A 13,035-nucleotide genomic window follows, 5' to 3' on the forward strand; every position below is an offset into this window, starting at 1 on the left:
ACCATTTTGATCGCCTTTCTCTGTACTGTCGCTGTCTCCTTTGAGATACGGTCTCCAGAACTGAACACAGTACTCCTGGTGAGGCCTCACCAAGGACCTGTACAAGGAGATAATCACTTCCCTTTTCTTACTAGATATTTCGCTCTTTATGCAGCCCAGCATTCTTCTGGCTTTGGCTATCGCCGTGTCACACTGCTTCATCAACTTCAGGTTGTTAGACACTATTACCCCAAGGTCTCCCTCCTGCTCCGTGCACATCAACCCTTCACCCCCAACGTATATAGTTCTTTCGGATTACCACACCCCAGATGCATGACTCTGCATTTCTTGGCAAATAATCCCAGCTGCCATATCTTCGACCACTCTTTCAGCTTCCTTAAATCCCGTCTCATTCTCTGTACTCCTTCTGGCATGTCCACTCTTTTGCAGATCTTAGTATCTTCCACAAATAGACAAACTTTACCTTCTATCCCTTCCGCAATGTTGCTCATGAAGATGTTGAACAGAACTGGTCCCAACACCAACCCTGTGGCACTCCATTTAACACCATTCTCTTCAGAGTAGGTTCCATTTACCATCACCCGTTGTCTTCTATCCATCAACCAGTTTGTAATCCATGCCAACACCTTGGAGCTGACTCCCAAGCTTCTCATTTTGTTGATGAGTCTTCTGTGTGGGACCATATCAAAAACATTACTAAAATCCAAGAAAATTACATTGAGCACTCTTCCCTGATCCAGTTCTCTAGTCACCCCATCAAAGAAATCAATTAGATTTGTCTGACAGGACCTTCCCTTGGTGAATCCATTTTGTTTCTGATCGAGCAACCCACCGGATTGTAGATAGTTCACTATCCTTTCCTTCAACAGAGTCTCCATTAATTTTCCCACCACCAAGGTGATGCTAACTGGCCTGTAGTTTCCAGCCTCTTCTCTGCTCCCACTCTTGTGAATCGGGACCACCACCACCACTCTTCTCCAGTCACTAGGCACTACACCATTTTCCAAAGATCTATTGACCCGCCAGCACATCTCAAGTTCCCTCAGTATTCTGGGGTGAACCTCAGCATGCCCCATGGCTTTGTCCACTTTCAGTTTTCTTAGCTCTTCCCATACATTATCTTCAGTAAATGGAGTTTTGTCTACTCCAGCCCCTTCTACAGTCTTGATAACAAGTGACTGTCCTTCTCCAGGATCTTTAGTGAACACTGAACTGAAGTATTTGATTAATATTTCTGCTAATTCATCATCTCTCTCCACCCATTGAACCTTATCCCCTTTCAATTTCACTATACCACTATGTACCTTTCTCTGATATATCTGAAAAATGTTTTGTCACCTCGCTTTATCTTCTTGGCAATCCTTTCCCCAGCCTGACTTTTTGTTTTCTTGATTACTTTTTTCATCTCCCTCAGTTTCCCCAGATAATCCTCCCTGTGTTCCACTTTTTGGAATTTTTTATGTTTCTTAAAAGCTGCTTTTTTTGCTTTTATTACATCAGCCACCTCCTTTGTGAACCAGATTGGATTCTTATTTATCTTGTGTTTACTTTTCTAACATACAGATTTGTTGCTTATGTAATTGCTCCTTTTAATTTGGCCCACTGTTGTTCGACCTCTCCCATTTTCTCCCAGTCTTCAAGTTCTGCCTCCAGATATTTTCCTGTTTCGAAAAAGTCTGTTTTTTTGAAGTTCAAAACTCAGGTCTTTGTGACACTTCTCCAGATCCTATTTGCAATATTAAACCATACAGTTTGATGATCATTGGTGCTGAGGTGGGCACCCACCCAGATATTAGACACATTATCCCCGTTAGTGAGCACTAGGTCAAGTAAAACTCCCTCCCTCGTGGGTTCCATTACCATTTGTTTGAACAGAGTGCCTTGCAGGGCATCCACTATCTCTCTACTTCTGTTAGATTCTGCAAAAGGGATTCTCCAGTCTATGTCCAGCAGATTAAAGTCACCAACAATCAACACTTCCCTCTTCTTTCCCACCTTTATAATGTCTTTGATCAGATCTCTGTCTAGTTCTTCCATTTGACTCGGAGGTCTGTACACCAGACCAGTAAAAATGGATATACCGTCATCTTTTTTTTTAGGATGGCCCATAATGCTTCTTCTCTACCCCACTTTCCTTGCAGTTCAGTTGCTTGGATATTATCTTTGATATAAAGTGCTACTCCTCCCCCTTTTTTGTCCTGTGTCATTCCTTAATAAGTTATAGCCCGGTATGGCCGTATCCCAGTCATGAGAATCCGTGAACCATGTCTCCGTGACAGCAACAATGTCCAAGTCTGCCTCCGCCATTAAGGCCTGCAGGTCTGGGATTTTATTGCACAAAGTGTGAGCATTTTTAGTCATAGCTTTCCAATTTTTCTCTCTTGCTATGTTGCATTTCCTAGGAACCTTTTCTGTTTTTTTAAGCTGATTATGTTATTTTCACTTCACATATCCATCACAGGTCTTATTTCTGCCAGAACCTACTGCTATCCAATTGATTCTGGGTTTTTGAATCCTGGATGTCTGATAACTCTGTGGGAGTGGGGGTTGAGGTACAGGTTGCTGTAAACTTGGGGAAACAATAGCTAGGAGGACTGGCTATCCTTTTTAAATTATTAGCCCTAGAAAGCAGACAAAATAGCTCTCTTTCAGGTTTCAATTTCAAATCTGCCCCTTTCTAACAGACAAGGCACAATCTTTTGCAAATATAAAGCCCTATTACATTAAGCACAGGTAAATAACAAAATAAAATTGCACTTAGTTTCAGCAAGGCTCTGGCTCATGAAGATCCCAGTTCCTATATATTTTGTTAACATCGTGTCCCCCCCCACAGAAAAAAACAAAATAAGACAGCCATATTAAATATGTCAGCTGAACTGACATATATGATTAGGGGAGAAAAATCAGTAAGAAAACATGGCTTGATTTTCAAAATGATTTATGTGCATAAGATTTTAAATAAAACAGACCGTTCCCACAGAAGGCTTTGAAGACAAACATTAATGTTACATTTACTTTGAAAAAGAATAGGAAGCTGGCTTAGTTCCCTTCATTTACAAGACACTTGCATGCACAAGTCCGCTTTGAACGTTCTCGGGTACACATGGAACCGGCGCCAATATACAAGCACATATTTACACCTGTGTGTAAAATGAAAACGTTTCTCTTCCCCTTCCCCCATGTGCCTCTTTTTCATGCACATAGCAGCACCAGCCAAACCAGCTGATGCTCAGAATTTTATATGATCTTCAATATGTCACTTACGTACATAAAACAAGGGTTTTATCATCTACTCCATCTCGTACGTCAAGATCAGCTAAAAGGATTTTTATATAAATTCCACCCTCATCTGAAACAAGATTTAGCTGTACAAGGGAATTAGTTATATAATTCCTTACCCACAAACGTTCACCACACAAAGGAATATCTTTTAGGGAACCAACTAAAGCCTGGTTATTTCTGTCAGTCTTCGCATAATTTTCCTTACATTCTTATGATTGTTTTACTCCAATTGGTCTTTTACATTTATTGGCATTTTACAGTTAGGACATTTTACCTTTTGATTATATAAGAATTTGTTTTATTTTATTAGTCTTAGGAGTCTCCATGTTTTGTTATAGATTGGTACTTTCACTTTATGACCAATGTTCTACTACACCAGGATTTTCCCACACCATCAATGCCACCATAAGGTACTGCCTCTATTACTACTTAACACTTCTATAGTGCTACTCAATGTATGCATAGATGTACAAAAACAATTAAGAGACTATAAACCCTACTGAGCAGTAACTATCTAATCAAGAGAAACATAGGAGGCAAAGCAGAGTTGCTTACCTGTAACATGTGTTCTCCAAGGACAGCAGGATGCTATCCTCACACATGGGTGACATCATCAGATGGAGTCCAGCACGGAACTTTGATCTCAAAGAATCTAGAACATTTAAATATGCCCTATTGAGCATGTGCAGCTGTATTCACCTCCCTGCCCCCTAGGCAGAGTCCCTCAGTCCAAGACATAGCTAATACATGGAGAAATCAACTCCCAGGGGAGGTGGGTGGGTTTCATGAGGACTAACATCCTGCTGTCCTTGCAGAACACCTATTACAGTAAGAAACTCTGCTTTCTCTGAGGACAAGCAGGATGGTAGTCCTCACAAATGGGTGAATCGCAAGCTAGCGGGAAACCGCATTGTGCTGAAAGCACCACCTCTCTCCCTTTTGCCTGTGAGGCAGCTGACCCACAGAAGTGTCTAGGCGGGAAAAGAGCTGGGTTCTACCAGAGAAAACCGTAGAAAAGTAACACCCAAAACCCCGACATGTAGCAGAGGCGTCTTAGGGGAGTAATGAGAATACCAGCAAGAAACATCACAAGCAGGGTTTCAGATCAGTAAACCCCCGATACAGGTCTAGAACCTCCTAGATAGAGGAAAGGTCTAGAGATGTAAAAAAAAGAAGGATACTTGGACAAAGACCACAGTTTTCTTCAGTGTTACAAGACAACCAAAAACCCAACGAGCACGAGTGCGCCCCAGAAAGAAACTGCAGTCCACCGACATCCAAAGGATAGAATGTCTCTGCGGAAGTGTATCCATGTTTGGCTAATAGGCCCAATCGGCAGAAAACCCAAGCAACACATGGAAGAATAATCAGCAACAACAGCAGGGTCTATGACAGACCCTATGTGTAAAAGCACCAGATAAAGCTGACCAGCAGGACAGCATCAAGAGTTTCAAGGAATGAAAGGCAATCACTGAATGGGACTGCTAGCCCAAACCCCCAAACAGGGAGATAAGTTAGGCCTGAAGCTCACTCACTCTACACCCTGTCAAAGGCAGGGCAATCCATCCTGCTACAGGATAGTTCAGGTGAACAGGAAGACACTTTGGACAAGTGAGAAAAGCTAAAGGCAATATTGGCCAGAGCTTGGCAAAAATATAGGGAAAAAGTGGTGTCTCTTTCCCTGCAGGTATACACGAAGATATACCACGAATGCCTTAGCTTTTCCCCCTCCTCCCGAAATTTCAACTGGAAGTCGGAAGGAGCGAAGAACACAAGGAGGCAGACCACTGGACTGCAGGGGTAAGAACAAGTCGTTAGGTTGCATAACAACCTCAAGCGAATAACTCATTGCTGATTCCAGTAAGGAGTTACCCACAAAGATATAGCCCTTAGCCTATTTGGAACAGCTGAAACAGAGCAAATTCCACAGGAAAGAAATCCAGAAACACTCCACTAAAACACAGGAAGCCAGGTGCCGCAAGTGCAAATCCCTGTTGAACAGGATTTCTTCACCAGCCAGGAAACTCTAAGAGTACCAGGGCAGGGTGAGGGCGATCACCGAATAGACTGCACCAAATCTGGCAGAGATATTAATACCTCAGCCATGATAGTATATACTTCCCACAAGGAAGCACGCAGTCCAGTAAATGGAACAATCGTTGCAGAACAAGGACTCCCCTGTCTGCAGACAGGGTTAGCCTTAAAATAGGGAAGTATAGCTTACAAGCCACCGCAACCAAAGAGCAGCACCTCTGCTGTGCAGTCCCTCGTCTCCCAACTCACTCAGCCATGGATATGGTGACAAGTTGAAAGGCATACTCACCAATTAGATGGATTAGAACTCTCCTCACTGAGGTAGGGTCGCGCAGGCAAGAATGACTGGCAATAGTGGTCCTTATCAAAAAAGCCCATTGGGCTCAGCAGGTATCAAAGGTGATTCCTGAACAGGATAAACCCCTAACCTTCACCGGGGAGCTACTCTGGAAAGATTCCATTGCAAATAGACTTGCTGTGCCTTCGGATGACCTAAGGAGAGCACTACCGCTCGACCGGTTCTTACACCCCATGAGGAACAAAGAGCGACCTCCAGTCAGAAGCAATGACATGCCTTCTCCGGGAAACCAAGAACAAGGGACACCCTTTGCAAGGGTACACAACCAGGCATCCAAAAGGGAACCCATAAGAGTTTCCCATAAACCCAGACGAATCCCCAATTCCTGAATGGACAGGAAAGCAATGGGAATCAGGGGCTCCTGATCCTAAAAAACCTGTCGTCAACTCTCTAGTTGAGACAATCACTGATTGCTGAGGTTCAGAAGTGACCAATCTACCCCTGGCAGACACCCTCAGATGGGGAAGTCTACCACAGTAATCAACAAAAGGGCACCAGCAAAAAACAGTCAGATGACCACCCAGCCTACAAGGAGATGCACAGATTCAAAGAATCGAGGCTCCAGTTCAGTGATAAACCTGCCAGGGACAGAGCCCCAGGTGCTTCCCCACAAAGAGGATTTGTGACAAGAAGGGGGTCGAAAGATACATTCCTCTTCTGAGGCAGGAGAAGACTCTTGACACTACCCTCTTGGGGTCTACTCCCCTTTGGGTTCAACCATGAATGCAGTCCTGTGGCAGTGGCGCACAACCTATTGTGCTCGCTACAAGGGAAACACACACAACCATACCATAGAGGGCAACTGGAGAATAGAGCTGGTGGATAGTGGCACACCTATGACCCCACTCACCGTGCTTGTGAGTAGAATCCCACGGCACGGCAAGGACCAAGCACCACTTGCCAGAGTTGGTGGCTGCGAGCTGCCAAAAGGCAATCACAGAGTGTGTGATGTTGTCTTCCTCGCCAGTGCTCCCCAGCACTTTGTGATGCAGAACTGACGAGGAGGCTAAAACCTTGACGTGACTATGGCAGAACCCTGGCATGGATGAGAACTGCACAGAGGAGAATGCCTCCTGCCATCGCCAGAGGTACTTGGAGTAGATGCCTTGCCGTACCCGACTGTGCATGCACAGTTACAGTAATTCCCAATGGAGTGCATAGGAACAGTATGACAATGGCAACCCCAGTTCCACTGGGGCTCTGGGTATGGCATGGTGATGGGTGGCGCTCTATGGTGTCACTCCTTTAAGTACCTGATAACGCTCTAAGAGGCTGGACACAGCCCCTGAAACTGCACTGGGAATGGCTCGTGCCATTTCCCTCATGAAATGACAATAGCGAAGTCCATGGTGACAGACGGTGCCCATGGTGCTCTGTGGTCGTGTCCTGTGTCATCCAACCATGTCCACTGGTGCCCACAGTGGTGACATTGCCCGTAGGGCCCTTAGCACTTTCACGCTCACCGATGGATCACATCAAGGGCACCAAACGACACTGCATCCAGAGCTTCAATGGCACTTTACCAAATCTTGATCAGTTTGACAGTCTTTACCACCATCCCTGGCACCTTAAGCACCTGTGGACCTCAATAGCCTGGCAGCATCGATAGAGCCTCCAGTGCCCGAAGGCATTGATAGATGCTAGGGGCACCTGCAGGCAGAGGCTCTGCAGCCGCAAAACGCCTCATCTGTGCCCAGAGGAACAGATGACTGCCAGTGCTTTCAACTGTTCCCCTTGGCTCACCTATCCATCCAAGGATGATGATGCTGCTAGCTTTATAGCATCCCTTGCCAGTAGCTATAGCTGACAATAGCCTCACTAGCACTCAAACACAGATGGTGCATGAATCCAGGCAGGGCCTCCGATGCTCCCCAATCTCAGCAGCTCAAGGACCCTGAGACCATCGGCATCCATGATGCCCGACAACTGTAGGCCAGTGATGGGACAACACAATGCCCCTCAGTGCCCCATCGGGATACTGCCAAGGAACCTAGAGGGCACCAGACCACTGCACCTGGGTGCCTCAACATACCAAGGTACCTTGTGTAAATGGCGACCCTAGTGCTCGATCCGTTCAAGGATGAAATCCTTATCACTCGAGGGCTTCAGTAGCACTTAAGGGCTCTCAAGAGTCCCGGTGGCTGACGGCCTCAGGGATGACCAGGGCACTCAATGGGAAGCTTAGTGCATTATTGATGGTGCTAGACATTGTCGAGTGGTAACAAAAGACATTGGCAGCCAACATGCCCAATAGCCTCCATAGTGGCCCCGCACATCGATGGCATTGAGGCCACGCATGTTGACAGCATCGAGGGCTGCTGCAGCATCGAAGCCAAGCACCTTGATGGCATCGAAGGCATGGATATAGAGGGTAGCTCCGATGGCATGGAGGGGGAAACCATGGCACTTGATGGCAGTCCTGGCCCCCGTCACTAGAGGTCGGTGCTGCTACTCTTCCACATTGAGGCCCAAGGCACTCGATGACTCTGGTGCATCGAGACTTCACGTCCACAGATGTCTACGGCACAGAAGGCCCTTATGGTACCAAAGGCGGTCATGCACCCCGATGGCATCGTGGGCACCCAGCAGCTTGATGGTGTCAAGGGTGACCATGGCACTCAATGGCAGTCCTGATCCCCGCAGTCCTGACATCGATGCATCAGATCAACGGTGCGCTGGTCACAGATATGCACGAGCAACCATTATTAGGAATAGCACTGAAGGTGTGGCAGAAAGCCACAGGTTCCTGCTCACCCTCTTACAAGGAGACTGCACTGCCATCATCAGCAAGCAGAAAGGGAGGCTACATCATCCAGGGCTCCTGCCCATGGAGACTAGGTCCTTTGAACGTGGGGAAGATGAGCTCTCCACCCCACAGGAACAGTATGATCCTCGTTCTCTGCACTTTCTGAACCTCCATCAATGCCGACTGATCTGTGAAATGACATGGAACTCCTGCCCAGGTAGAACTTAGGCGTGTCCCCAGGCTTAGCGACCTACACAGATCACCCATGGACTGCATTCAGTCAGTCCTGCCAGCACCTGACAAAGGTGCAAAAAACAGACAGAGCAAGGAGAGGACACAGATACAAAACTGCCAGTACAGTATTATTTTTAATAAGGGATAGAAATAGACTCTGCCAGAGTGCACAGCGACTAAGGCCCACCATGCAGCCGGCAGACAGTGAAAGAAGAAAAAGGAAAGAAAACAGCTACAGCTCTAGAAAAAAATCACTTACAAAAACCTGTGAGGCGAGAGCAAAGCTGAATACAGTGATACACATGGCTCCCACAACCACAGCGCTCCGCAGGTGAAAAAAAAAAAAAAAAAAAGGAGAGACTGAGGAACTCTGCCTAGGGGGCAGGGTGATGACTACAGCTACACGTGCTCAGTAGGGCATGTTTGAAAGTTCTAGAATCTTTGAGATCAAAGTTCCATGCCAAGCTCCATCCGATGACGTCAACCATATGTGAGGGCTACCATCCCTCTTGTCCTCAGAGAAGAGAGACTCTGGGACTTTCATTTATTTAAACAATGGTTAAAAACTAATAAGGCTGTAAGGGGGACAATCAAGGGTTAAGATTTAAAAGTAGCCTCAAGAAGGTGGGTTTTTAGACTGGATTTAAATAACTTGTCGCACCAGCTCAGGAAGTCTGTTCCAAGCACACGGTGCATTCAGGTGGAAAGCACAGAGCCGGGAGGTGGCAGATTCCTTCAGAACTTGGATACCTGCCTATTCCTGGTTGTTCTGTTTTCTCTTTCATGTCCCTGTGGCCTTTAGGAGGGGTCAGGATGACCTCAGGCTCTCTTGGCATTTATTCTGAAACATGAATATTTTCCTTTGATTTTGTACCCTATTTTACAATACTTTTGCTCATTTCTTGGATATTGGAATTCAGCGTGCCTTTTTCTAGAACTTTTGGAAGTCTGTTTTGGTGATGCAGGTTTGTTCGTGGTTGAGCTTTTTTCCCTTCTAAATATTACTTCTTTGACCTTGCACATATTGACTTATCATGCCTTGTTAAGAGAAAGCTTTTTGGAATTTGTGCCATGGATCAGATTTATGGGAGGATGTCTTCAGTCCCCTGTAGGGTTTATGGTTTCCGCTTGCTCTTATAGATATGTATTGCCAGCTTTATTTTAAATGCCCTGTTTCGTTTTAGGACAGGGGTTTGTCTGAATCTTTTGGAGGGAGAAGTTTCCCCTTAATTGTGGTTTCTCGAGATCAGGGACATTCAGAAGACTAGTTGTGTGCAGTTAATGTGGTTGGGAGCGTTTGGTTCTCTCCATTAGCCAGGGGTGCCATGACTTGTTATAAGCCTCTCTCATCGCTCTGATCCACTTTGATACTTTATATTCATTACTTCTTAATACGCGGATGGTGTTGTGCAAAGCTGCAAGTTTTCAATACCCTTATTCTATTTATAATCTTTGGTTTATTTTCATGATTGCAGTTTTCCTGGAGATGGACAATGGGCCAATAAATCCTTTGTGTTTATAAATCTAGGAAGAGCCTAGTGGTTAGAGCAGTGGGCTATGAAGCAGGAGACCAGGGTTCAAGTCCTGGTGTCGCTCCTTGTGACCTTGGGCAAGTCACTTTACCCTCCATTGCCTCAGGTACAAAACTTAGATTGTGAGCCCTCTGGGGATAGGGAAATACCTACAGTACCTGAATGTAAACCGGTGTGATCTCTCAGATCGAATGTCATTATATAAATAAAATAAATAAATACCGTTCTTAAAATCAGCCTTGCTAACTTGCTTTACAGATATCAGTTGGCTTTCTATGCCTCCTTTATTTTGCAGTAGACATTGCCTCTGTATCTTTTCTGAAGAAGCAACTGGGCTCTGAATTTTGTTAGAATATAAATATCTGTTTTGTTAGTCAGGAGTTGAGATACTGGGTTAAGTGTTTATTTTTCTGTGTTAGTTACCCAAAGAGAGGGACAGCAGGGACTAGTTTAAAAAAACAAAACAAACAAATACAAGTAAGAATTTCATCAAGGTGAAAAAAATCTGCATGTGCTTACTTTGCTTCCGATGTATCTCCTTTTCATTTTATGGCAAAAAGACTAAGCAGCAACTTTCTGCGTGCAGTGAAGCTTGTACAGCGCTCAGATCTCCAAAGAGCAATATTCAAACTGCCCACACTGGGACAAAGTCCGTGGGGTACTTTTAACCTCGGGACTTTGCACCAAGTTTCAAAAGTAGAAGCTCGCCACAGGTACAAAGCACCGATGGGTATCTGCACCTCCTTTCCTGTGTGGGTACTTTTATCAGGGAAAGCACCACATGCAGATTTGCAAATTCAGACTGCGTACATTATTTTCCTCTCCAACCAAAACATGCCACTGGGAACGTTTTCTCTTAACCAGGCGAAAGGTAGGAGGAAAGACACTTGGTTGCATTGGGGAAGGGCAATTTTTTGATGGTCAATTTAAAAGGTAAAATGCTTTTTGCTCTCATAAATAGCTTTATAAAAATGTTCTTGCTCCATGTGGAGGGCAGTAAGAGCAAGCAGTAGTATAGGCAGCTGGAGCTGGGCAGAATGGGTTGGCCAAATGGTCTTCACCAGCTGACATCTGCTATCTTAATATAAAGGTCTACGAAGCCCACTATCCTGTTTCCAACAGTGGCCTGTCCAGGTCACAAGTTCCTGGCAGGATCCCAAATAGATCCCATGCTGCTTACTCCCAGGGATGAGCAATGTCTTTCCCCAAGTCTACCTAGTTAATAACTGTTTGTGGACTTTTCTTTCAGGAAATTGTCTAACTCTTCTTTGAACCAGGCTACACTGCCTTTACCACATCCACTGGCAATGAATTCCAGAGCTCAATTGTGCGCTGAATGGAAAAAAAATAGTTTTTCTGATTTGCATTAAATATGCTGCTTAGTAACTTCATGAAGTGTCTCCCAGTCTTTTTATTTTTTGAAAGAGCAAACAACCGATTTGCATTTACCCATTCCACTCATGATTTAATTGACTTCTAATATTTCTCCCCCAGCCGTCACTTCTTAGAGTTCAAGAATCCTAACCTCTTTAGCCTTTCCTCAGAGAAGACATTCCATCCTATTGAGAAAACTGACAATTTAGTCCTACTCTCTATTTCCTCTTTTAACAAATTCAGAACAGGACACTGCATCTTTCACAAGACCTAATAATCTCGATGGACTTAGTCTAAAACCTTCCTCTTATCCAGATACAACATTATCCACCAGTTCACCATTATCCATAAAAATGTAGCAGCTTGGTGAGGCAAGACGTCCCTTGGGTAAATCCATGTTGGCTGTCTCATTATACTACGTCTATCTATATGCTCTGTAATTGTACTATTTAAAATACTTTCTACGATTTTTCTCAGCATTGAACATCAGGCTCACCCCTGAGCTCTCAGTGATCTGTATGGAAGCATTACTGCATCCCTTTTTCTACTAGTTATACCTCCCCCTATTTACCCCAGCATCCCTCTTGATCTGGCCAAAATCCTGTCGCACTATTTTGCTACCTTCAGTCCATCAGATACCACCACCCCAAGTTCTCTCTCCTAAAACAATGTTTATTTGCTACCCCAAGTTATGGAAAATGAAAAAAGAATAGACCTCAGTTTATTTGTAATATTCAAACCTACACAGAGGAGGGTATGGATTTTCATTGCTTTGCTCTGAGGTTTCTGGAGACTCCCTTTTACTTAGGACAGACATCAGTGGTACAACTGAGCCTGGAAAACTCTTCACAAGAGAAGCTGTGAGGAAGGATAGCACAACCAAGTGCAACACTGAAGCCACCCATGTCTATGACCTGTCAGGAATTATGCCAGGTCAGCAGTGCATCAAAGCAAGATTACACAGACTATACAAATATTAACTTACCTGCAATGCCAACAAAAACCGTCAAGCTAAAGCAAATGAAGAACACGGCAAAGACCAGGACGAAGTGACGCTTGGACAGCGTATACAGTCGCATAGGGGCCAATCTGCAAAGAGCGGGAGCAGAAAGAAAATGTAGGTGAGTAACAGGGTGCCAGGAACACATGGGAGAAATACCCACAAACATTCACCAAAACCATTTCATACACCCCTTAAAACCTGAGCTCCAAAAACAACCACAAGGCCTGATGATCCCCATGGGTGCCATGCCAGAGACCCAGGTTCAATTCCTGTGCCTGGTTTCTGTTCCTTGGGCAGGCCAGAATTGGAGATGCAGTGGAGGAAGTCTTCACATACAGCCGGGGGGGGGGGGGGGGGGGGGCGAGATCCTGCTATTGCTGAAGACGGATTCCAGAGGGAACCATGGTCCACGCCTCTCACCTAAGGAACTATTTCTGCAGGGTAAGTAATTAAAAGGGTGGAAAAGTCCCAG

General features: G+C 45.1%; 1 protein-coding gene across 5 annotated transcripts in view; it reads right to left on the reverse strand.

The window, feature by feature from the left end:
* The window catches only part of TMEM181 (transmembrane protein 181), a 150,142-nt gene that overhangs the window by 97,682 nt on the left and 39,425 nt on the right, over positions 1 to 13,035 (reverse strand). For all 5 annotated transcript variants that reach the window (XM_029596646.1, XM_029596645.1, XM_029596647.1 and 2 more), the window contains exon 2: positions 12,546 to 12,649. In XM_029596646.1, coding sequence (XP_029452506.1) covers positions 12,546 to 12,649 — 104 coding nt within the window. The remainder of the gene's footprint in view (positions 1 to 12,545; positions 12,650 to 13,035) is intronic.

Source organism: Rhinatrema bivittatum, chromosome 3, assembly GCF_901001135.1.
Source record: "Rhinatrema bivittatum chromosome 3, aRhiBiv1.1, whole genome shotgun sequence".
Classification (NCBI taxonomy): domain Eukaryota; kingdom Metazoa; phylum Chordata; class Amphibia; order Gymnophiona; family Rhinatrematidae; genus Rhinatrema; species Rhinatrema bivittatum.